General features: G+C 39.5%; 1 protein-coding gene across 1 annotated transcript in view; it reads left to right on the top strand.

The window, feature by feature from the left end:
- The window catches only part of lrp8 (low density lipoprotein receptor-related protein 8, apolipoprotein e receptor), a gene marked incomplete at its 3' end in the record, with an annotated part of 184,217 nt that overhangs the window by 78,574 nt on the left and 79,275 nt on the right, over positions 1 to 26,368 (top strand). Inside the window, exon 4 of the mRNA XM_080472772.1 lies at positions 6,168 to 6,290. Within this exon, the coding sequence (XP_080328898.1) occupies positions 6,168 to 6,290 (123 nt within the window). The remainder of the gene's footprint in view (positions 1 to 6,167; positions 6,291 to 26,368) is intronic.

Below are 26,368 nucleotides of genomic sequence, written 5' to 3'. Positions count from 1 at the left end.
CCTGCAAATTCACAATCCAGCGGACATGATGGCGTATTGGGATTTATTTCGCATCACGTTTTTGTCTTGAGTACCTTTCATAGATGACGCAGATTACGCGGCGTAAAATCTACTTTTTTCTTTTTTTGTGATGTGCGAGAAAGTTTTGTTAAACAATTGCACAACAGAAACCTTATAAAAGTGAATTATTACCTTTTAACTTATTTAAATACTTTTATAACAGCAAAACATAAAATGTTGTGATTTATTATCACATTGCCAAAAGAGCTTGGTGCTTGAACATATTAAACTAAAATATACATGTATCATTATGTTATATTAGATTTCGTGTTACGATCTGACGCTAATCTATTGCTCTGTGGTCCCCCCTGACTGGTCTCCCATTTGCCAAAACTTTGCAGTTTCATCAAACCTCTGGATATTACAGATACATTCAATATAATAATAGGTCCTGATACGTATGTTTGGTAGCTCTGAACACTTCTTTGTTGAATTTGAACTCTCAGACAAGAGGTTCAGAAAGAACAGAGCCTTTAGAGAATATAGAGCCTAAGGAGTCAGGAGTGTAAGGCTGCTTTACACTTTTGTTCACGTTCGCCCACATGCTCATTCACACACCAATGGTAACCACGCAAGGTGCCATTTGGCTCAGTGTCTTGCTCATGGACACTTCAGCCTATGGACAAGGTGAAATGGGGCCTTGAACCACCAACCTTCGATAAGAAGATGACCTGGTCTACCAGATGAGTCACGGCCACCAGTTTTAACATCCTGAGACTTTTTCCCGAAACACTTTCTGAACTGATCAGTGGTCCTTCTGATGTTTACTTTAGAGCAACTCTGATGGTGCAATATTAATAATATTAAAATATTAATAATATTAATAATATTTAGTGTGTGTGTGTGTGTGTGTGCGGACTGGCTCCCTCGTTCAAAGAATAGCCTTAATACCTAATTGTACCATACGTGAAATTGAAAGTTCACTTCATTTAATTTCATTTAGTGGTCCTGTTTGTTTTTCTGCTGAATTTCAGAGTTTAAGTTCATTCAAACTCATTTGCATAATATTGAAATGAATGACCATTTTGCGTCCCTGATATATTTCTAACCCCATAAGTTAGATAAATTCCAGCCAATTACGATTCTAAGTAATAACTAAATAAATCTCAACCTCCAATTAATTGCGGCTTGTGAGTTTAAGTTGCTTAAATAAACACTGCTGGAGACCTGGAAGATCTCTCGTTGAAGGACAGAAGTAAATAGGAATGATGGATATGGCATGAAAATGTGATGGTGCAATTTAAGTGTTCAAAAGTAGCAGTGACTCAGGAGAGTAGACGAAAATCCACCAACAAACGAAATCAAGCTTCTCCGCCTCGTCTGATATTTCACATAAATATTCATTAACTCTCCTTTATGACGACTCTGCAACTAAAATAAAACATGTTTCAACCAGGAGGTTGAGGGGTTTGTGTTCGGTGCCTCTGAGTGTGCGCCGGAGAAAACCTACACAAACACACCGACTCTCACCTCACAAGGCGGGTTCAGGCTGTTCCATATGGATGACAGTCATATATGAAAGGTCCGGGGTGCATCAGGATGTAAATGTAAGCAGCTGTTTGTGTATGCATCAGCAGGTCTTGAGAGGCACAGGGATGCGTCGGCACATTTTTCACACATTGGGATCGGCATTAAAACCGCACACTTTCACAATTAATGAATTCTTAGTGTCTTCCCGGAACATTTAGAGTCGATGTGTACTGCGAATAAGCGGGACTTTTATTGTTTTCTCCGTCTACGTCTTCAATGTTTTTAATGCAATTGCCCGTTTTTCATTCCTGCAGTTACTTCATGAAAAATGAGCTTTATTTGAATGCTTATTTCATTACAAGGAAGCTTTCTTTCCCTGTACGCCACACTGTACTAGTCTGCAGGATTCAGGATTAAAAAAGTTGGTAGGATTGCACTTTTGTAATTATAATTACATACTTTCAAAATGGATGGTAATGAATATCTATGATGTAGTATTTCAGTTCTACGTGATTAAAATGTCCACTTCGGGTTGTTATTCTGCAGGAATCTGTCATACTCATTGTTATCGGCGAGGGATATGATTCTGGTTTTTACTTGTTTCCAGTGTCACTTTTGAACAAATATGCGTGGGTGTCATTCTGGGGTTAATTAAACACTTACGTTATTTTCTCACAGCGACGGAGGCATTCAGAGAATAAAGAGGCCAAGGTGAAACATATCATTTTTTTTCCCTTTTTGTCCGTTAGATAAGAGGAAATGTGACTTTTGTAAAGGGCTGCGGGAAAGTGATAGACTCAGGTTTACCAGCTTTTCCATTTTAATTAATCCGTGTGTGCACAGGTGTGTGGGGGTGTGCGTGAGAGATCCATGTCAAGCCAATCTGTTGCCTTCACTATTTTGCACCTCCAAGGGAATTAAGTGAGCGTGTTTTGGCGACGATTAGGATGACCCCCGCGACTCAAGATTCAATGTGAAGGTGAAAGAAAATCCTTATTTGTGATCTACTGTAACATTGTTTAGTTTACAGCCTGGCGAATATGTTGTGCATCTGTTATCACACTGTAGTCGGCGATGGAAGGGTGGATAAAAAAACAAAGGTGCGGTGGGCAAGGTAAAATGGGTTTTATGCTAACATGCTGCTTGGAAGTAAAGGATTTATGTGGTCCTTTGTAAGGATTGATGCCATTACATGAGACCCCACCTAAACAGCCTCTTCCCCCCCGTCCTTTGTTTCTGAACCCTTATTCTCTCCTCGCTCCTCTTTCTGTTTACCTTCGTCTCTTGCTCTGCCGACTCGGTATTCCCGAGGGACACGCTTTTCATTTATTCTGGGCCTACACCTTCTTCAAATCTCTTGTCACGTCTTTAAGGCTCCCCCTTTTTCTTTTTTCTCTCCCTCTCGACTTAAGGTCGATATTGTGAGCTGGTGAGTGTCTTTGAATGTGCGGTTGTCCATGTCTTTTCATCAATCCGCCGTACGTCATCGTCCCCATAAGTACATTTATATGTGCATGTAGAAAACATCTGTCTTCATTGCTGAGATGCTGTCAGCCTTCCGACCATTTATGGTGTTATTGTGGCCACTGTTCATGTCGTCGGTCTTTTCTCTGCCTTTCACCACGCACCGGAGCACAGTCAAGCCTGTGCACTTAAACACAATAACTCTTCAGTTTGCTCAAGTTTATCTGATAACTCTGCAGTCAGATACACTGCCAGTGTTGTATCCAGACTACTGTGTGGACGCAGTGGTTTAGAAAGGAAGCAACAGTCACTTAGGCTGTTCTTTATACAGGAAACTACCTACATGGATGAGAAAATGTATTCTTCTCTTATTTTTGTCTGCTTAACGCGATGCTGCGACCAGGGAAACGTTTGGAAAGCTGCTGCACCTCCATAAAACCCTGACTGGTCCTTTTTAAAACGTTGCTGTTTGTACAGCTTAAAGCAACAAGAGGTGTTTTAATTAGTTTCCTTCAAAAGTGCCACTATATAGCGTCTGTTCAGCCACATTCAACCGAGGCACCCTGGTGTCTATTTAGGTAACCACAGAGGGGCAAAACGTTTAAGTATATAAGCAAACATATACGGTAAAACATGTGAAACTGTCAATATGGAAATAGAGAGCAGAATGAAGAAAAACGAATGAAATGAAAATGACGAGAGGAAAATCTTTCAAATTGGGAACTTTTGAAAAGTTTTGGTAACCGTTTTGAAATAAAATAAAATCAATTAAATTCAATAAGATAAAATGTTTTACCCACATATAGTTTTGTTGAGGAATCATCCAGGCTTGAAACACTGACTCAGAGCCTCTTCAGCTTTACTCACTTACTTACTTACAGCTTTACACGTTTGTAGTGTTGATTACAAATAAGGTGAAGCTAGTTTTACAACTCCAGTGTTGTTGTTTTTTTAAGAATATACATTTAGTAATCTTATATGCAGATTTGTATTGGAACGACTTGAACAAAGTATCTGTCCAGGATCATTTTAAATGCCTGGGTACAGGGGTTAGGGCTCGGGACTGAACTAAACAAACTAATAAACCAAAATGACTTGAAAGTGAACCGACTCTCCAGCTTCACCACGTCAAATCATTGCTGCTTGGATACTCGATTAGTTTTTACACCAGGTGACCTTCTTGCCTCCGCCATTATACAAACCCAGCTGCTGGGTGCAAGAGCTTGTAATAAAGATCGCTAGCAAGTTTTCTATTACATCTTTGTTTTCTGCTGAGGTAACCCGCTGGGACTAGAATTGAAACACCATCATTGAATATATTTCATGAAGTGCCCGATGCTTCAGCCCCCCTGGTGCCCTGATGGAAACCCTCACTGTCTCTCGGCTGTATACCACCATATTTATCGTGGTATTGATCGTCGGTTCTAAATCTCGCTGGCTTTTGTAAGTCAAATATGATTCATTCACATACGGTGTCATCATCCAACCTCCAGTGTATTTTCAGTTGAACTGGAGGTCAGCAAAGTGGAGAGCTCACGTGAGGAAAAAGTGGAGCAAGCAGCAGTCACTCGCTCTGCTTGTCAGGGGAAAATCACCCGGACACAAATACCATCACCAGGAGCGCACACACACACACACACACACACACACACACACCCTATTTGTCAACCCCTCTCTCTCTATATATATTTCATCACAGCGAGGCAAGGCATTGCTAACACGCCAAGCGAGTGCTTTCTCTTGTTCAGTGGCTCTCGCTGTCAAAGAGAAGGATTTTTTTTGCCTCTCCCCGTGACAGACCCAAGTGCTTCAATTTTCCCCTTGCTTGGAGAAAGTGAGTGCACAAAACCTCGGGAGTCCGTAGGCGATCGGGAAAACCGCAACACAGCGCAGCCGAGGCGGGTCTGCAAAGAGCGGGCTGGAAGGTGGATCATTGGGTGGAAAACCTTTGAGGCAGTCGAGGCAGACTGATGAACACTGCTTTGCTGTTCACATGTCATCTTTTTTCATTTGTCACCATGCGATCCAACAGACCCGTGAATAGAGGCGGCCTAATGAAACTCTCATCGTACTGCTCATTCACGTTAAACGGGAGGTGTCCACTAATCTTCGATCTCAATTATACTATCGAAATGAAAGCCTGATAAACCTGCTTGCAAAAAAAGCACTGTCTGAAAATACTTTCTTTAAAGTTTGATTAAACTACAAAACATGCCGGCTTACGAGATGTATGTTTGACACTTCTGCGTTAAACAAACATCTTCTTCATCACTTTCAATCTGTACCGGCTCTGAAGTGTTTATATTAGTGCTATTTAAACTGATACATGAGTGGCCTCTTGCCAGTAAAAGAAAAACTAATAATAATAAAGGAAACGTGGTGGGGCGGTATGTACTATTGCGTCACTGCAAGATGGTCCAGGTTGAAAGTATCTGGGGTCTTTCTGGGGAGCATTTTATATATATATTTTTTTGGTTCTTCTTTTTGCTTTTCTTGTACGTGTGTGGCTTTCAAAAAAAAAAAACGATAAAAAACTCCTGGTACTCTGCCTTATACCCTATGATAGACAAGCCCCTTTTGTGACCGTAGTCTACTTTTTCTGCACTCCATCTCAAGATCTCTGTTTGGATTGAAAAGAAAACATGATCGTTTTTAATTCATGCACATTGTCATCATGTTGAAAAAGAAAGGTTCATTACACTGATACAGCTTCACAATGTGAAATTGTGAAACTTTCCACCCCAAAATCCTATTACAATAGATCCTATACTGTGATGATGCACTAAATCAGCTTTTTTATAAGAGGTGTCAGCAAAAGCTGGCTAATTAAACACCCCTCATCCCCTCACGGCTTCTGCTGGAAGCTGCACTTAAGCACACCACCAACACTGCATTAAAACATTGCCTGCTGAAGGTTAAATTGAAGTTGGACTGGAAAATTGGTTTGAAGCTGGTGCCCAGGAATTAGTCTTGACTTAAGTTAAATTTTAATTGCCTTGCCTTATTGACTCGTGAAGTGAAGTCTAAAACTTTGCTCATGCTACTTTACCACTCAGTGTATCCCGATACGTTTTCCGGTCAGCAAACAAAATGCGACTTCAACCTAATCTGAGACATAGGGGAATGTTTTGTTTAATCCTGTCTCTCTCTGTCTCTCTTCTCTCTCCCCACAGCAAAGAAAACTTGTGCGACCACGGACTTCGCTTGTAAGAACGGACAGTGTGTTCCCGCCAGGTGGCGTTGCGATGGCGAGCCAGAGTGTGCAGACGGTTCAGATGAGGCTGATGCAATCTGCAGTAAGTTGGAGCACCGAGACGCCGACTTTACCACTGATGAACGCAACGATGTAGACGGACTGTGGCGCCGGACTTTCAAACACAGACAGATGAAAGTCAACACACTCACCAAAACACTCATACGCATGCATGAAAGTGTCTTTTCGGTAGAGAAAAGCTTATAACGGCGCATGAATTTCATGGCAGCATAATAACATTTTCCATTCATCATTTTTCGCCTTTACGGTCATGCATTGGCATATAGAGTCTGCGGCTTGCACAGACACGTACACATTTCCTTCGACATGAAGCACTCCCAAGGTCGCTCATTGTCAGTGTGTCACATTTAGCCGCGCTGCGGCCGCCGAGCCAGACCTCTATTTCTTGCACATTGCCTCAGATAATTGCTTTTACTTGCTGTTTGTTGTTGCCTCCATGTGCGGTTTGAGCAAGGCCAGAGAGAGTGGAAGAAAGGACACAAGACGTTTGCTTCCTTTACATGTTTATACCGACTGCTTAATTTTTAAGTGAAAATTAAAAAAAAACCTTTGTGAGTAATCTTAGAATTTGATGGGGTTTTTTTTATTAAGCTGTGCACAAATTCAGCTTTTGGATGTGTCCTGAAGATGCATAAATTAAGAAGCACAAGCTGTAGAGTTAACCTATGGCCTGGTTTTAGCGGGTTTGAAGCATGATAGGTTGGAAAAAGTTTGGAGCAGAAGCAGATGTGGCCTGTAGTCATCAATCCCCCATCAATGTGACAAATTGATCAGCTTCAATCATATTGAGATCAAGTTAATCCTCAAGAGGTCAACAAAGTTGTAATTAAGTGTATGTGTCGCCACCAAACAAGATGTCATGTAATTTCAAATTTTCACTGTGTCGCTCATGGTTCCTTAAACATTTCCGGTTTGAGAACAATTTTTACTTTAACATTGTTGAATTTCAAGAGTTACAATTCTGTAAAAGCTCATTTGGTTTTTTATTTGGTATTTTCTTTTAGTTTGAACTTCATGCTGAGATTAACAGGTTAATTCAAAAACAACATCCAAGTAAGAGGGATTTATTAGTACTGTGAGCAATTGTTCAATACGTTGATTAACTATTTGAATTGTTCAGTGGATTGTTTGACTATCAAACGAGCTTTATACTTTACAAGTCACCACCATTAAGTTAGCACCACCGATTGCTAAATAAAGTAATAAAATGCTGTGTGAACATGAGCAGCGAACTACATCTAGGGTGTTACAAATAAATGAGCACTACTATTTTCAATTGAGCTACTGTTTTGCAATTACCGACGTCTCTTTATTGCTGTTCCTCAGTTGTGTCACACATTAAATGAACTTTCATGAACAACATGAAAGCTGTGGCCTTTATTCATCGTGATCTGATTTTTTTTTTTTTTTAGCAGGATGAGCATTAACTTACTTGCATGTTGGTAATTTCTCTCAGCTTTTCTGATGCCGCTTCTACTTATTGTCATGAGTTTATGAATCGGTTCACGTCAAATACTGCTCACGTTCAGAGTACAGACCAACCTCCTAACAGATATAACATCGGCACTTAAAGATGAAATCAATCACTGGAATGACCCACAGAGTTAATGTGTCACAGTCACTACAATAATGTACACATTAATGAGGCCGAGATGATTAAAACTAATGGAAGACTTACTTTTACAAGTACCTTTTGATTTGCAATAACTAATAAAGTAGCCCCCATTAAAAAGGGGTTACTGGTAACAGTGATGTTGTCATTTTCATTAACTTACACAAAAACAACACTGGTTATACAAGTACTTCCAAAGTGGGTTAATTTATTTAACTTTTTTGAGGTTTGCATATGTATTCATGCCTTTGTCTTAAACATAACCTAAGTCCTGAATTTATGCTCCTTTCAGTGCAAGTTCATATTAGTGATTTACCGTAGTTGGCACTGGGGATAAGTCACAGAATAGAGCTGCTCTGAGTCACTCGCTCCACCTCGGTTTTATCACAAGATTTTCCATATGGCTGTAACTATAGTCCAGCTCCTGTTTGCAATATGTATTCAGATTATTTTCAAAGAACAGTGCAGTCATCATAAGTCTGACTAGAATACACCAAGGACATACTGTATGTGTACACTTGCATATTTGTCTCTAAACGATCCAATGCATGCACCGGCATAAACGTGTGCATGCCTCTGGAGTCGATGCCGATGTTTAGTATTCATCACAAGGTGAATCTGGAAGTCATTTCATCAGATTACTGGACTTGTGGTTTAAGTCTCATTATATCTAATCAAGGTCAGAGACTGTGAGAGGCTCTCAAACTTTCTCAGCCACATTGATTCTCGCAGCTCAAACGTCTCTCTGCAAGCTTTCCGACCAACATCCAACACACGAATAAAATTCATGTTCATCTGATGAACTGAACAAACTGAAAGGAATAACTGGCTTCAAGCGAAATGCTTAAAAATTTTAACCTGCTATTTCAAGAAAGGCCTGTACAGAATCCTGGAATTTCATCTGAGGAACAAAATTTGTTTTAAGCAAATGTGTTTTTTTGATTAATCAGGTGAATGAAATTACAGGAATAGATTTCAGATTTGGGCAAAAGTATTTTTTTATGTAATATTGCCTTGAGGAGTTGAAAGAAAAACCTAGTTTAATTTTGGAGTGAGTGCAGGGAGACCACATGTCGTCACGTTTCTGCTAAAACATGTCCAATTATTTAATATTGTGATGGAAAAACAACAAGTCTAACATCCCAGGCCTAAAATCTAACATTTATAGTGTATTGCTCACTGATTAATATCTTACTATTAAAGCATATTATTTTATCTATCATATTCAATATGATCTAAACCTTCACTGTACTCTATCTACTATTTCCATCCTTTGCTGTGTGTTTACGGCTTCTGCATGTCTCTGCTCTGTCCTCATCCACTCTTTTGTGCTGCATGTCCTCCACTCGCTCTGATCTGAGTTCAATTTAAGTAATGCCTTTGATAGAATTGATTGCCCAGGGACGGAATCGATGGGCTGATCCCAGAGACTTCTGGTCGACTGCTGATTAACTATGGACCCCCGATGATGGCTCTGAAAACACACACACACACACACACACACACACACACACACACACACACACACACACACACACACACGCACACACACAGCCCTTCAGCTGTCTGTAATTACACATCTGAAAATGAATCTGGGCCCTAGAGGGGATTCCGAAGAAAATGCTCAATCAGTAGTTGATGCATGAAAGAGTGTGCATGTCTGCATATGAGGCTCTGCATCCAACCCGAGTGCAAACATCAGCATTTAATAGTTTAATAGTTTCTGCATTTGTATCGGGGTTTTTTGTTAGTTTTTTTTGCAATAGTAGTCCACAAAGTCAATATATGTTTAAAGAAGTTACGCTGGTTCATGGAGTTTGGAAAGACATATGACAAACAAACTGAGAGTATGTAAACAGTGTGTTGTTTGCTTGCAATTTATTATTCCCCTCACACGACGTTCTCCCCCCAAAAATTTATTGAAAGTGGTCCAATGAAATGTTTCATCAGACCACTTTTAGGATTAAAACTTTTTAAATTATTTTTTAAGATTTAAGAAGTGGTAACATAAGTAATATTGTTATGATTGATGACCCCGGTGATTTCGCACCTATAGAAAATAGGGATATAAAAACACCTTCATGTATTTATTCAACAAGGACATTAATATGAGGACGATATTAAATGAGCCGCAGTTTCCCCAGCAGACTCATTTCGAACTGTTTTACCTGCCTATAAAGTCTCCAGGTTCAAGTTAAAGGTTTCCCGGTTCTTTATGTACTCATTACTGTTACTACTGAAAACATCCACACAACAACGGTATTTTGATCACCACCATCGCTTTCTGCTCCCAGACCTTTTAACCTGATTCGATGTAGAATAAAATGGAGAATACTTGGATGAGGTTTCAGAAACGAGCAAAAATGGAGCATTCCTGGCTGCATGATTAGTTGAATTCACAACATATGAGAATGGTGCACAGAATTAAAGCATTGAGGGGTTATTGTTGATCAGTAAAGTAATTGTGTACCTGTGTGTCTATGAAAACCAAACTAAACCAGGGTAAAATATAGTCTGTGAATCCATTTCTAGTAATGATTGAATTGAGCCACACTGTAGTTGTTTCCTACTGGTCATGTTGCCTTAACCGTCTGAGAGCTACGTCACTGATTTACCTGCTTTACCTATTACAAGGACTGTCATTGGTGCTGCAAATCTACATTGTGAAACTTACCTGAGGACATCTGTTCTGAAGTCTGGAGGTTGCAGTTTGGAACCAATCAAATGTCATCAGTCAGCCAAATAATATTCCTCTGACTAACTTTCATTCATAGACTTTTATCGTTTTTAAAGACGGCAGCACCTTTACTATTTGAACAAGACTGAATAAAACAAAATACTGATCACTGATTGCAGTCAGGTCACACCTTCGAGGCATCCCTGACAACGGTTCTCTTGTTAGTGGTGGATTTATTTCTTCCACATCTTCACCAATCCACCGTTGAACTATCGACGTACTCAAAATAAACATCCATTAAACCAAAAATGCGACAAATTGAACAACTTTTGCTTCTTCACATTGTCGTTCTACATACACGTGTATCTTGTAAAATAGTTCTATGTGCAACGCATACCAATCACTAGTTCCTCAGTGACATGGTTCCAAATTAAAGACTGTTATCAAAACAAATCACAGAAGAAATTAGAAAAACACACAATGACATAAATTGCATTTATGGCAGACCGATGTATGTTTTCACATAACTCTTGAAATGTTCATCACGTACGACGCAGTTCGAAGCCCCTATGATAGTCCATTTACCAGACATCAAAGCTCTGATTTCATGGGGTCTAGACATCACAAAGTCGGCATCCATTTAATCCGAGTAGCATCCGCAGGATCCTGCAGTTTGACAATCAGCACTGATTAGAAGAGCCGTGTAGAATCATTCAAGTACTATTTAAAATCCATCTGTATGTGCACACTGCGCTCTCGGCTATTACTGGTGCATATGTATACCCACGAGATGAAAGCAAGACCTTTTCACCATGCAAGTGTCCCTGTAGTATACATAAAGGTTATAAAACATGAGGCACTCATCCATCGTCGTCGACCACATATTGGACCAAAATGTAGAAACACTCACTTCACCATCCTCCGCAACTCAGAGTGATGCTTGAAAACTTTGTTGCAGAAAAAAAAAACTGTTCAAGAGTGCTCAGGCTTTGTATTTATATGGAGGATGTGGAGGGTATTTTAAGATTCATGGCATAAAAGTCTTGTATCATCAGTGTAAGTCATCTAATCTAAGTCTGCTCAGGCATATTTTCCTACTCGGAGGCACGCTGGCTCTGCTGAAAAGCCTCTAAACTCATTGTGAAACACGATGGGAGGAAATCAGACAAACACAAATGAGAGTTTTGAAGTGAAGTAATCTCCAGTGATCATTCACGGTGGAGTAGCATGGCGAGATAAAAACTGAGAAAACAACAGTGGCATTATTCCCCTTGGCTCCTCCATTATGAAATCAGAGTCGTTCAGATTTAATTCACTCAAAAAGAAAATACACTTGCTATGAGGTGGACTGTGTTTATTTCAGTGATATGAGAAGAATTAAATCAATCTGAGCTGTCACCCTAAACTCAGTGCAATCGCATTAAAGATTCGTCTAGTACTTGTGTAAAACTACGGTCAATATATTACATATTAATGAAGTCCAATATGTTCAGTACTTTTTATTGATCATCTTCTCAGATCCATTTTTCCACCAACGGACTTAACCCCAAGGGGTTTAGAAGTTGCCATGATTTGAAGCATACTTATTTCATTCCATCTGATGAATCCCTTTCATCTGAAGACACTAACTGTCAAAACAGAGTCTTTCATCACAGCAGGGCTTCTCCTCCCACATTTTTTCTTTTTCTTTTTTATAGCTATGATTTATAGACCTCGTATCCAGACTTCTTAAAGTTCTTTCTCACGTGGTAATTATCGCACCGCTGACGAGATACTGACGTTGGACGAGCGAGGAAGGCTTCTACCGTGTACAGTATGTCACAGTTTAAACCAACGAGTGATCAAGCCTTGCAAACATTTATGTGATGGAAGGAAGGGTGCGAGCTGTTTCAAGGAGGAGCTGATAGTATGAATATAGCAGTCGATGAGGACTGTTGGACAACGGCACTTTGACCACGTTTTCAATCAAGATTAACAAAATCATGTTGTTGTGATGGACGAGCCACCTGTCACACCTTCATCTGGACCTTTGTATCTTAACTCACTAAATAGTTGCTTGGCAATTAAAAATTTTAAAAAAACTGGATTTCCCAAAGATTGAAACGTTGACTAAAGTTACTTGTCTTATCTTGTATAACAGTTCCAAAAGTTTATCAGATAAACTTGCGGTCTATATGCCATGCATTAGGTGTTTACAGATGGAGTATCGTCACTTGTCCACCAGATAAGATCCTTATTCTTTGCATTAAGATGACAGTTTTAGACTTTGTGTGGAACAGTGGAGTAATGGTTAAAATTGTCACCACACAGTGAGAATCTAGGATGGTTTCTGGCTCGCGGCCTCTCTGTGAGGAAATCACATGTTCATCATGTTTGTTTTCCAGCCAGGTTCTCTGGCTTCTTCCAATAATCCCAAAATATGCTTATTAGATCATTTTGGCACTTCGGTGTTTCTGTTAGTCTTCTGCCTTAACCTGGCTGTCTCCTCTGGAGGTACACCACACAGGCGGCTGGGACTTTAGCCTCAAGGTCGTTCCCCCGGGACGCACTGGAGAGATGATGTGGGTCAGTCTGCATGGGAAGTGAAGTGGTCATGGTCCCCAACAATGCACTAGATCAAGGTTGGAGTAGGACGTAGTGCCAGACAGTAAAAGAGTGGATGGATTGATGGTTAAAATTTACACAGGATTTACATTTCTGAAGCTAAACAACTTCAGCTATAAAACAATATGGGGGCTATAATTTTTGTATAATAATATTTTGCTCACTCACCAACATAAAAGTCACAGTATTTTCTGTCAGTTGATTTCCCGACCAGTCACACGGTGTTGTAGCACTTAGCATTCATCTCCAGTGAGCGAGGAGGAGTCCTTCCCAAGTTCTTTCCCAGTGGATCATTTTAGCGTGACATGCTTTTTGATTTTAACAATGACTATTCAACTTGGGGTCTTAATGCGTGACATCTTTACTGGTGAATTAATCTGTGACAGTTAAAATGTCTTTTGCAGAGTGCATTGTGTTGCTATTCTTCACAGCGAGATGGTGCAGCTTCAGATGTAGGCTTTTGGACTTTGTGCCATGAATTCTTTCCTGTTGGTGGATTTTATCAACGCCGTCCCTTTTCCTCCACAATCCAAAGATTTTTTGGTATTTGCTTTTTTATTCCTAGTAGTTTATCACTGATGTTTTGATGGATCTCTCTGCGGTATCTCCTGCCTTTTACCCTGTAATGGTAGGGGTAGCCTCACGACTGCCACGACCCTTGTCCACATAAAGAAAGTGTAGAATTTGGGTTATTAATCCACAAAATGCTGCAACTCATTTGGCATTTTGACTTTTCATGTAATGCTATTCTCAGGACAGCAGTGTCCGTCTGTCCGTCACTCTGTCCACCAGTGCTGACGAACCTGAACACATCTATCCTGTTCAATCTCTCCATCCCCGCTGTCATCAGTTCCACCTGGTCCCGTGTGGTGAGCTACGTCTGGCCTCGCCTCTGCGTGCCGAGACTATAGGCAGGTCAGGATATTATAGCATGGAGGCAGGAGGTTGTGCTAGTTAATTGTTTTGGAATATGAACGGGAAGGAACTGGTGAGTTGGACTGTCGGACGGCTTCAATTTCATGCTTGAGGCAGCGGCAGTGCCAGCCATAATTTCCCAGGTGGCCTCCATCTCCCCCCCCCCCCCCCCTCTCTCTCGCTCTCTCTTTCTACCTGTGTCTGTCTCACTTTCACTTTCTGTCTGCTGGAAAGTCAGTGACCCTATCATCAAAAGACACACTCTTGTCACATACACATTTAGGAGATGTACAAGAAGCCTCACGTAGCGTTTTGAAGACTGTGAGCGTGTGAGGAAGTGTTCTCAGGTCACTTATCTCCTTCAGAAGCTGAGCAGTCTAATTGGTCTTCTGTCGCGTGCTGCGTGTACTTTTAATGGAAAACCTGTGTTGCCCTAAGCTGAATTTCACTCATTGCCCAGGACAGACACACACACACACACACACACACACACACACACACACACACACACACACACACACACACCCCCTCCTGTTATTCCCTTTGTTTTTATCCATTAGCTGTGTCAAATGAGTCCAGATCCCTGCATGTTTAAAACCTCATAAAAATGTTAAGAAAATGTTCTACTTCTTTATGCAAAGGTGAAGTCATACGTACACAGAAGTTTACGATAGTTTAGTTTCTGTTATTGATTCTATATACTCGATTTGAAGTTAATTCATATATTACATTATGTTGTTTAAGATGGCAATAAAATGTGGCTTATGAGGTTCTGACATCTTAGATGTCTGTTTTGGTGTTTTAAAAAATATACCTGCCACAAATTAAACATTATTCCTGGATGTTTACACCATGCCACTCACCGTCTCCAGCACCTCTAGGGGATGCGGCTGGTTTTAGTAGAGGAGTTGGGGGCTTATCGTCAGCTGATTTACAAGAGGTAGTAGGTTTAGGTGCTCAGAGGAAGGCAGGTGTAATCTATTGTCCTCTTTTTCTTTTATTCTGTTGATGTAATACAGTATTGGCAATATTGAACTGTTTTGTAGTAAACTGAACATCTTCTCTCACAGTCCAAAAACATGCATTTGGGATAAATTGATGACTCTCAATTGCCTGTATGTGTTAGTGAGTGTCTGTCCCTCTGTGTTTCCCCTATGGACTGGCGACATGTTGGCATGAAACTTAGGTAATTGTTCCTCACTTTTGTTTTCTTTCTTTTTTTTAAGCTGCATAACTTTTAAAGCATTTAGTATTATAATCCTAAACAATTAGCAAGTATATATATCGATCACATTGATGTTTTTTAGTCATTAGATCTGAAATGATAATGCTCATGTTTGCATTTTGAAGCTGTGCTTGAAGCTAATGGGTATTTTATGAATCATGACATCATATCGAATGTGATATTTTCCTGTCCTTAGTACATGTACACCTCAAACATGAACAAACGGAACACAACCTGTTGACATATTATTCAGTCAGCGTTAGTCTAGTCAACACAGGTCAAGCGCCAAATCACAAAATCATTTATGTCATAGTTTCATTATAAATACCTGCAAGTAGTTGGGAAGAAAATATCAAATACTTACTTTATGAATCCTAATTGTTTAGTTTTCATATTTAAATTAGCAAGCTTTGAGTGTTTTCTGGAGTGTCACATGAATAACATCAAAACTTAATTCAACATATAGTTAAGTTGAAAGTAAATAAGAAAAATCTGATAAAAAATGTGTAATCATCTTCCTATCTTGCCTTTTATGGCAATATGTACATTGTATGTGAAGTGTGTGTGTTTTCACACTGCCAAAGCAGTAAAATCACCCTATTTAAGTGAAGCTCATATGCCGTTTAACTTCTCATACGCTAACCTCATCATCCCGGTGTTGTTTTGCTTGACCAGCTGTATGAGAGGCATCTCATTACCCACGACTGTCTGTAACCTGATTTATTCCAGTAATACGCTAAACATCTATTGATCCCCTAATGGAAAACAGTAGTGAACCTAACCACAACAAGAAACACTCAAGTAACATATGCAAACTGGTAATACAACGAGTATTTAAGTGTAACATTATTGATGTCATGAAAGAAACAACTTTAGACAAACAGAAAGAGAACTTTAACAAAATGGTATCTCTCAAGTTCATCTTGATGCATTTACTTCCCATAGAAAGTCTCATAGTTTCAGTTCAGTCATGAGTAAACTAATTTCAGCTCCTCCCTCTTATGTCTGTTTGAAATGACATTTATAACTGAATCGCACCTAATGCTAAAAGTTTGAGTTGCCGTCAATAAAGGTCTGTTGTTTCTCAGATGTGATTTGTTTCTGCTTCTCAGCCGCTGTGTTTTGTGCTCGTGTGAAGTAGAAACGGCTGTTTACAGCAAACTTGCCTTCTTGTTTACACTGTACATGGCAATCAAAGTGGGAAAACCACCTACGCAGCAGCTGCCACCATCGTGTGATTTTATTTGTCAATTTCTTCTTTCCGTTCAATTAGTGACCCTTGCTCTTGGCTGGTTACAATTGATTGGTGGTCAATATGTTTTTGCTCTCGCGGGGCGACGTGTGGAGCCGGAGCAGCCTGGTGGGAGAGGTTTACCCATTGCTTTTTTGTCATGTTTGTAAACAACCACCATGTATTCCTGATGTTAATTTCTTATTATTTCATGATCCGGAATGAACTAATGTTAATTTTCTTTTTTCTTTTTTCTTTGAGGCTTTTTGTCTCCCTCACTTGATGGAACGATAAACTGTCATCCTGGGTTGCAAATTCCGCATTTAAAACAGACCCAGAAGACAGCAGAGATTGTAAAAATAGTACTATTTCCAAGAAACGGCAGTGCTGGAATTAGTATAAGAAGTGTGCATGTGTGTGAGACAGCAGATCATTAAAGGTCTGCACTTGTTCATGACCACCAAAGTCCCAGCGGCCTTCTCTTCCTAAAGTTACCTCTGCTTTTCTGCAGCCAAATTTGTTCTGTTAAGTTTTTGACATGATTTTAAAGTGATGCACTGACACTAAATATATATGCCACATTATCATTTGTTTTCATCATTTCAAGTTTTCATTTGTTTGGCCAATTTAGTTGACAAAAGTGTTTAAATAAAACATTTGGGTAAGGTTTTTTTTTATTTTTTATTTTTTTCAAATAATTAAGTCAATTGAATTCAGAACAGGTCAGTCACACAAGTGATCATAAAAAAGAGCATTTCAGACGATGATGTGGACAGATGATACAGATGTGGAATGTTTTGCAGGAGTGGTTGCAATATGTATGAAACACAGTACTTAAAATATCGGCATGTCGCTGACCTATTCAGATCAATTTAAAACTGGTAAAGTTACAGCTTTTGGCTTTGAAGAAAGCAGCAGGTGGATTTAAGATTAAGATCAATCAGTTAGAACAAAATAGATGGTGACAACTGAGGAAACTGACTCCAATTATCAAGAAAGGAACCAGTGTCATTTCTGGCTTTATTCAGATCCCCTCCATCGTTCAGTCACAATACAGCCATCCTGTCAGATTAACCAGGGACTTAACCCTTTGTAATTGTTGTTAATTACATCAGAGAGCGATGTACTGAATTGTGCATCATAGGTCCTTAACGCATTAGTGCAGTTTAATTGTAAAAGAGAAAAAGTATTTGTAAACTTCCTGTGTTGAAGTTGTTTGGAGTAAGTATCGCTGAACCACAAATTTAATCCAGTTGATAAATGCAGTGATAAAGTATGACTCGTGTGGTAGTTCTTCATGTATAGTAGTCGTTGTTTGCAGACAGTCTTCATGGGGCTGCATTTTAACATTGAGACTGAGCTCAATTATGGGGGAAATTATTTTATTAGAAGAAGCTGTTATATTTGATCCCACTGAAAATGATGAAGTCTATAATTTAACTGAGCCCAGTTTATATTATAGCAATATATTCCCCAGGAGCCGTATAAAAAAACTAAAACTATGGTGGCGAGCCAATTCATAAGTTCAACTTAATTATCCCAAGTAATAGATCTCCTAATAAAGAACACTATGTGACATAGTTTCCCTTCCTGTTTTACATTAGTCAAGTTTTTCTGGCTCTCTGTTTCTTGTGACACTAATTCAAACTATAATATTTAAGCACAGTGATCTGTTTACACAAACAAAGCACATGTTCTCACGATAGACTTGATACAATTAGTATTTTGACATCAGCATCATGCGATAAAGTCAATATTCAATCTAACAATTCTTAACTTTGCTCGTCACCACAGTAAAGACGGGTAAAGGTCCAAACATGAACCTTTAAAAAGGGGCCACCTTTAAAATAAATCAGTTGTGCTCCATGCATCATGTTCAGTAGTTTTCATTTTATTTAACATGTATTTCTTTAATATCATCATTAGTTAGTCAGTTAACAACCAAACCACATCCAGAGTACAGTGCCCACTTCTGCACCATCAGAGCTTTGTGATGCAACTTTTCACTGTCAACAATATCCTATAACGTTTTGTTTGAACGTCTGCTTCACTCTATATTAACTGTGCGCATATTAGTCTTTATATCCTTGCCTACATGGCCTCCTACCGCGTTTAAACAAAGTGCCACAAAGAGAATTAGAACAGAGTTTAACCATCAACCCCTAAAAGCTGCATTCTAAAACAGAAGCCTGATACCCTTTTTTTTTTTTTACCCCTCTTCTTGTTTTTTCATGCCCTTTCTTTCCTGGAGTGTTTCTTTAGTTGAGAAGTGACAATAGCCATTGGCAGCATTTTTAATGCCCAATGTGTCGTCGACTAAACTACCATTTAGAGGGCTCCGTTGGATGAAAGTGGCAATTTCCTATGAGAGCGCTGGTGTCGTGCTGTATTTCTTCCCCCCGTGGCACAGCCAGGCACACAGTCTAGACTTGTGCTAATGGTTACACATTTAACAAGCCTGTTTTTTTTATCCTTTACACAGCCTAACCAATGGGAAAGATACACAGAGGGAGAAAACAGGCGGGAGTTGGCATCATCTCCATTTTAACTTAAGGCAGAATCTACAACAGACCACGCGTTACCCTCTCACCCCTCAGAATATAAACTATACCAGCTGAGGACATGAGGAATCTCGGTTTGTCATTGGTAACACACCCTATATCAGGCTTAGGTAATCATCCTGATTACGAGAAGGTTTGGGTTGTGATACACAGTACTGGAATTTATTTGATTATACACTAACGGGTAAATGGAGATAAAGGCCACATGTGGCCCTCAGCCACTATTAGCCCATATGTGCCCTATATGTAATACAGGCAATACCACAGTTTCTGCTTCTGCTCTTTGTGTAGGTGTGGTTTTTTGGGGGGTTTGTTTGTTTTTTGGGAGTTGTTAAAATGCCAACATTTCCTAACCTTTTTCAAATGGCTATCGTCACCAAGGCAACCTCACTTTGGTTATATTTCATAAGTGAATATGTCAGCATTTTGGGGCGGAATTACACGAAAAACTGTGGGTAAGCAACTGTGGTGCTGCACACATGATTTACAAAGGAGGATATTTGCTGAGCAATAAACTGCAAAGAGCGGCTACCCAGCTGTCCAACAAATATTTAAAAGAAAGTCCCCAAACAATATTAACAAAGTAGGAGAATGGATGGCAAAACAAAGACTGTGGCTTAGATCGTAAGGACTTTTAGTATTTATTTACTCACTTAAACAGTACAAACACTGCCTTTCTTTTTCTGTCAGCTGGCCACTCTGTACTCAGAACACTATGCAGTATTATGTTCAATGACCCTGTCAAGTGCTATAGGGGCAAGAAACATCTATTGTCGCTAAAACCTTGTCAGTCAAATGAATCACGAATTGTTGATTTCCTAATTAGGTATATCAATCTAGTCAATGCTGCAAATGATGCACTTAATGCCACTGTATAGGTAAGCAACACTTTCATGTCCTGGAGCCCCTTAAGTGTTATAACCAACCCGACTCCTGAGAAATGAATTGACCTTATGACCTTATCATGGATGTTTACAGTTGCTCTATCTTTAATTCCTCAATCGAAAGAGACATTTTTCACTGTCTGTGTAGGTTCCTGCCCGCCCATGTTGGAGAAATTCTATTAACATCTTGGGTCGTGTGTATAAAGAGGTGACCAGGAAGCAGATTTTAAAGCACCATAGACAAAATGCACTACAAATCTTTTTAGAAGTGAGTCATGTACATTGGTGGAGTGTCTCTTCACTTTGGGGAAAGTCTTGGCTCTTGACTTTTCTGTGTGAAGGTTGCATGTTTTTTTGTGTGTGATTCCATAGGTTTTCTCTTGGTATGATCCAGACACATACTGTACATCTCAGGTTTATTTACCCAGAATTTGCGATGATAGACTCCAGCCTCTCATAACCCTACAAAAGAGCTGTAAGCATAAACTCTCTCGATCTGTTGGTGCGCTGCTGTTTGATTTTTCTTCTTTTTTTGATTTATTTTAATCGCGGTCATGCCATCACGTCCCATGCACCTGTTCACTGTCACGGGTTTCCTCTCTACTTTCCATTGACTCTGATCTTTCTCGCTCCTACATACTTCCCCTCCTCCGTTCTCTACATCGAGGCTGGATTAATAGAAGATCAGTGTTCCAATGAAAGCCACTAATCAACACTAACCTTCATTTACAAAGTAATCTGATATTAACCACAAACGCCCTTTCCCTAAAATTGGATTTCATGTGTGAAGGACAGCAGCAGGAGGAGTTGACCATACCGAACCATTACAGGGTGGATTTAGTGAGCTGGTGTTGCTCTTACGACAAAAATCGCTCTTATTTGCATTCGCCATTGGGTCATTTATCAGAGAGTTTTGAGGAAAAAGCTACCTGTATTCTCTGTTGACGTGTCTGTGAGTCACTCGACTGTCCTCAGGCTTCAGGTTTATTAAAACAATAAATATGTGCAGGACTTGAAGGCACACGGTTGACAACGCTTTAATGACTTTAACTTCATGTGTCACCGTGTCATGCATTGCAAATGAAAAGCTCCTCAACAAAAAAAAAAAAAAAAAAAAAAAAAAGAAATTACTTTAAATGTCTCAACTAATCAGGGCCATGGCGACAGTTAACTAGGACACGTTTGGCTGAAAATTACAAGTCATGCATAAATAAACTTGATCTTTAGATCAAGCTATGTTGTCTCTACCAAATCCTGTTTCCCATTGCCATGAAATATGGTGCTCCAGTTCTCACTGAGCAACGTGGGGAATATGCAAAGTACACATGGTATTGCGTTCACACATATGCGTCGCTGCTGACAAGCAACCAAACACACCCTCAGTCATGCATACACAAATGCATGTTGCCATGCTAATGCTTACTGTACATGAGCATGGAAAGGCATACCCATTTTAATCCATGCATACATTAACTGTCTCTACTGTACATAACCACACACACATATGGTAATATACAAACTTATTCTGTCTCTGGTATACTTCTGTGAAATACACATGCCCATGCACTGAGTGCATAGCGGATGAAGCCTCATCTTTCTTCCATGAGTGATGCTTTTTCCTTCTAAGCTGATTTACCGCCATAAAGGAAATATTCAGATTGAAAGAAAGAATATTACTATTTTAAAACAGTGTACACAACCAGAATAATATATCATCCGTGTGTATTCACAGTGACAATCTGTGCAGCCTGACTGATCGAGAGGCATGAGGATATGGGATGAAGACAAGAATGCATCATGTGAATTAATAATACTTTCATTTGTGTCCACAATTAATAGTATCTAGTTGTTAAATGCAAATAGTGAGAGAAAAAATTGATTCCCTGAGGTGAAGCTACAATCTTCAAATGTTTTTACAAATCAAAGAAGCCAATGATCAAAATGCTTGAAATTCTCTCTTTCAGATGCAACATTTATTAAACATTTGGCAAATGTTCACACTTGTTGCTTAAGATAATTTATAATATCACCAATTCTTATCACTCACACACGTATGCACGCACACACACACACACACACACACACACACACACACACACACACACACACACACGTTCTAACAAGCCTTGCGCATCAGTGGTTGGAACAAAGTTAATAAGCGTCACATTGATGATATGACCCACAACTGATCAAACCATTACATGTGAAAAGCCCTAACAAGCCGAGTAATAGACTGATCTATATTTCCCTGGTCTTGGGTTTGCCGGCCTTTTTTTCACCGTCTAGTTTTCTCTATTCTTCATAGTTTTAAGAAAAGCTTTTTTTGTCTCCCAACTTGCAGTGCAGCTCCTGCAAGAGATTACCTTACACCTGCTCCAAGCATCTCTAATTTGAATGAAATTGCAGAGTCTAAAATTAGATTAGTATACTCACCGTGGATTGCTTCTCTAAATCTCTGCTAAAATAAGATGCAACCCAGCCTACATCCCTGAATGTAATACAACATAACCCGAGGAGATATGTAGTATGCAATTTTATGTTTGGTGCTGTCTATTGACATGAATGTTGAGTGTTTTGTTATTGGATTATGTGAAAATGTTAGAAATTGTATTGCAAGGTTTGCACTTTTATTTGACACAAGTTACGCTGTCATCCATCCATCCATCCATCTCTTTGAACATGTATACCCACCTTATATAGGCATGGATCCGATAACACATCAGCCTTTCTCGCATAGGGCAAATGACACAATGTCAGTGCATTGCAGGGTTGTACACACAAATATGGGCAATTTTAAATGACATTATGAAAACACCAAGCATGTTTTGTGATTGTGTGAAAGAACTGGAGGGCCCATGAAAAACATCCACAGCCACAGGGAGAACATGCAAATCTAGCACAGACAGATTGCGAATGGAAGCTGGTTTAAATAATACTAATCACTATAATAACAGGCTGTCAACAGGAATCTCCAACCTATTTCATCTCTTTCTTGTTCTCGTATGACCTTTCGGTTGCCTTTCACCCAACTTGTCCTCATATTGACACAATTCATTCTGTGGCCAACATCTGACCCCACTTCTCCGCCCCACTTCCCTTCGTGTTTCTCATTCATCTGTCTTCTCCGATAGACGTCCCTCGTTTTATTCATAGCTTATGAATGCGGGTGAATCAAGGTGACAAAGGCTTCATATGAAGAGAGATTTGCCAGTGTTAATGGTGTGGCATATATTTAATTATCTGAAAATTAAATGGAGGATATTTTATATAAACAGTGTGAGCCACCACAAAGGTCCAGTACATATTGTGCATTTATTCTAGTTGCCTTGGCCCCGGTTTTACAGCACGGAGTAGCCAAGTAGTAAAAGTTTACTGTTCTCCAGCAGGCACTTGCCAATTTACGGTGCAACCTCATGGCTGGAACTTGAGTTTAATTATCCTATTTCACAGATGATCAGCTGTTATGGACCCACTGTTAGTCAGCTTTAATTGATGATGTGTCAAACACACGCAAGAAAAAAGTTAAAAATTTTCCTCCCATGTGTTGCAGTTTTGAAAATAATATGACTTGTGATTATTTCTTTTGCTTCTTTCAGTTGTACCCTGTAAGGCTTATGGAAGATCTCACTGTGATAGTTTACACTGGAAAAATAATTGGACATTGTACTCGATAAAAAAGAAACGTTAATGTATCTCGAAATGCGAGCATAGATTTCGATGTCTGTTGTCTTTGTGTTAATTGATATTCACAGTGTAGCTCATTATTTGGACATTCCTAATGTCCCATCGACGTAATGAGACATGTTTCTTAGGTGTTTGCATAGAAAGATTTTAAAGCAGGGTGCCTCATCAGTCAGTGTCGGGCTGTCAGGAGTGCAGCAGAATTCAGTGTACCTTTAAGCATTTTAAATTCATGCAACTATAATCCTTATGCTGGTAGTGGGTAAATCATCCGTCGGCCTCCATTAATCATTTGCCGTATTATCACATACCCTCCCATGTGCTTTTGTTTTGACGTTGTGGCTCACTGTGACAGAAACCGACTTCAGGATGACTTATATTACCCGGTCTCTCACACACACAAACACACACCTCATAATAAATAAATTATCTTAGCATTAGCCTGTAGGGCCTCAAGGCTTCTGAATCAATCATTTGGGAGGCTAGCTTTGATGCTAAGCAGGCAGCTGGATAGTGGACGTGGTGCTGCGCTACAATGCTCCAATCCCTCCCTCCTTGTGAAGGGAAATTAAGAAGGTAGTTAATCAAAAGTTCATTAGCATACAGCGCCTTGCTCAGTCCACCCCTATACCCTGCTCATAATAGACACTTAGGCAGGCCATGTGAGAGGAATAACAAGCTTGTACCACTTCTGGTGGGGGACTGCATCACACCAACCCTCCAAATGAGTTTTCTGACCCCAGGACTGGCAAAACATATTTAATAACCTAATCACAGTTTTTCAAAATAGCAGGAACAATATTGTTTATTTAGTTTTTAATATTTCAAGGACGTTTTTCTTTGAAACTTCATGAAACAAAATAGACTTTTTTTTTTTATCTTGTGTATACAGAAGCATTGTTCATCAATCTCTTAATCTTGGTCAAATACATTTTTTCAAAGTTACTATTTAAGTACAGTAATCCTTTTCAATCCGTTTATCTTCCTGTCTAGCAGTGTCAAATGTCAGATGACTCATCCTGCAACAGCATGCATTTCATAACTCTGCATGCAACAGAAATACATATGGAGACTTGTGTTGTGTCTTGTGTGTAACAAACATTTGGTTTTTACAATCGGGTATCACACCTCCTGTATTTCAAAACATTTTTACTGGAAATTAAGGGCTTTATAGAGTCAAATATTACTCAGACATCATTTCACAGGCCCCTACTTATGTGTGGCGTCTGTAAAGACATCAGCAGTCTAATACGTTTGTGTGACTTTTATCAGTGAATTGGGTTCAGAGTTAAAGGACTTTTTATAGAAAAAATCTCAAAGATTAACCTAATATTTACGCAGTGCCCTCATGCACTGTATCAACTAAGTCAGAAGTCTGAGCTGCATTAACCTGAATGGTTTCCTCCGCTGGTAATTTCATCTTTTGCGTCATAAAGCATTGAGCTGATGGAGCGTTCCCTGTTTTTAATGGTATAATGGCTATCTCCCTGCCGTTTTCTAATGGCGGGGTCTTACAGAGAAAATGTCCTCACAAGATAATTGCAGCTAACTAAACCTTTCTGTAGAGTAAATGTATGAACAGGCTACAGCGTGGCTGAAAGGGGCTGAATCTTCAGACGTTCACATCCCTCTAGATATCACAGAAATGGAAATTGAAGTATCGGGTCTGACCAGGTCACATGTTCAATTGCACATGTTGGTTTGTTTTATGTTAAATGCATCCCGCATATATTAATTGACCCCACGGGCCTGATTCGACCTTGTTTCACACTTTCAATAATGCATACACCCACCTGGAGACGGCTGTACTGAACCACCAACCCTTCCCACCGTTCACCACCTATCAGTTCCTCAGCGGCTGTTTGCTGTAAGCCTTGGCAATAAGAAGGCTCGCTGGCTGGTAGGAGCCCAGTGTTTGCCTCCGTGCCCCAGGAGATTCATTGCTTTTTAAATATTCATTAAGTACATCGTCCTAAGAATGGGGAAGTCAGTTTAATGGTTGTGAGTGGCATCCGAGGAGAGGCTTTACAGGTCGATTTGTTTATGTGCGGTCCATTTGTCGTCACAATAAACAACTCTGGGCACGAACTATAATCGATTTATGTTTTGTCTGAGATTTGTCTGCTGCTTCCTTCTGCACATACTTGCAAGAAAAGTTTCAGTTGTACGTCAGATGTTGCTTTGGATTAAATATATGATGGCAAACCTCAGTCCAGGTTGAATCATTGTATTATGTCTTTTTAACAGCTAAAATCAAAACAAAAAACTAAGTCAAAACACGTGTACGTTATTTCAGTTGTATTTGATTTTATTATTTGCCTCTAAAGTGATTAATTCTCTAAAATAAGGCTTTGATTTGCAAACAGTAATGTAAAGCCATGCCATTCAGGCAAATAATCAAGGTAACTCTCACCACTACAAGCCTCAATGATTCGGCTGCATTCACACCAAAGCTTTGTTTCTTCTTTTGACACTTTTAATATTAAACTTTGTAGTTGATCAATCCATCAGATGAATGCAATGTATACTGTGATAGCAGTGGTTTATAACCTGTTTTTGCAAACCAAAGCCTAATTTTGGAGAATTAATCATATTAAAGGCAAATTTTCAAATCAAATACTACAGAGATAATGTAGTATAATGTTGTATGTTAATATTACACTTTGTAGTTGATCAGTCCATCAGATGAATGCAATGTATGCTGTTATAG

This window comes from Lipophrys pholis (assembly GCF_963383615.2).
Source record: "Lipophrys pholis genome assembly, chromosome: 10".
Lineage (NCBI taxonomy): Eukaryota > Metazoa > Chordata > Actinopteri > Blenniiformes > Blenniidae > Lipophrys > Lipophrys pholis.
Note: the sequence above shows the minus strand (reverse complement) of the source record. Positions and strands in the feature narration are given on the sequence as shown.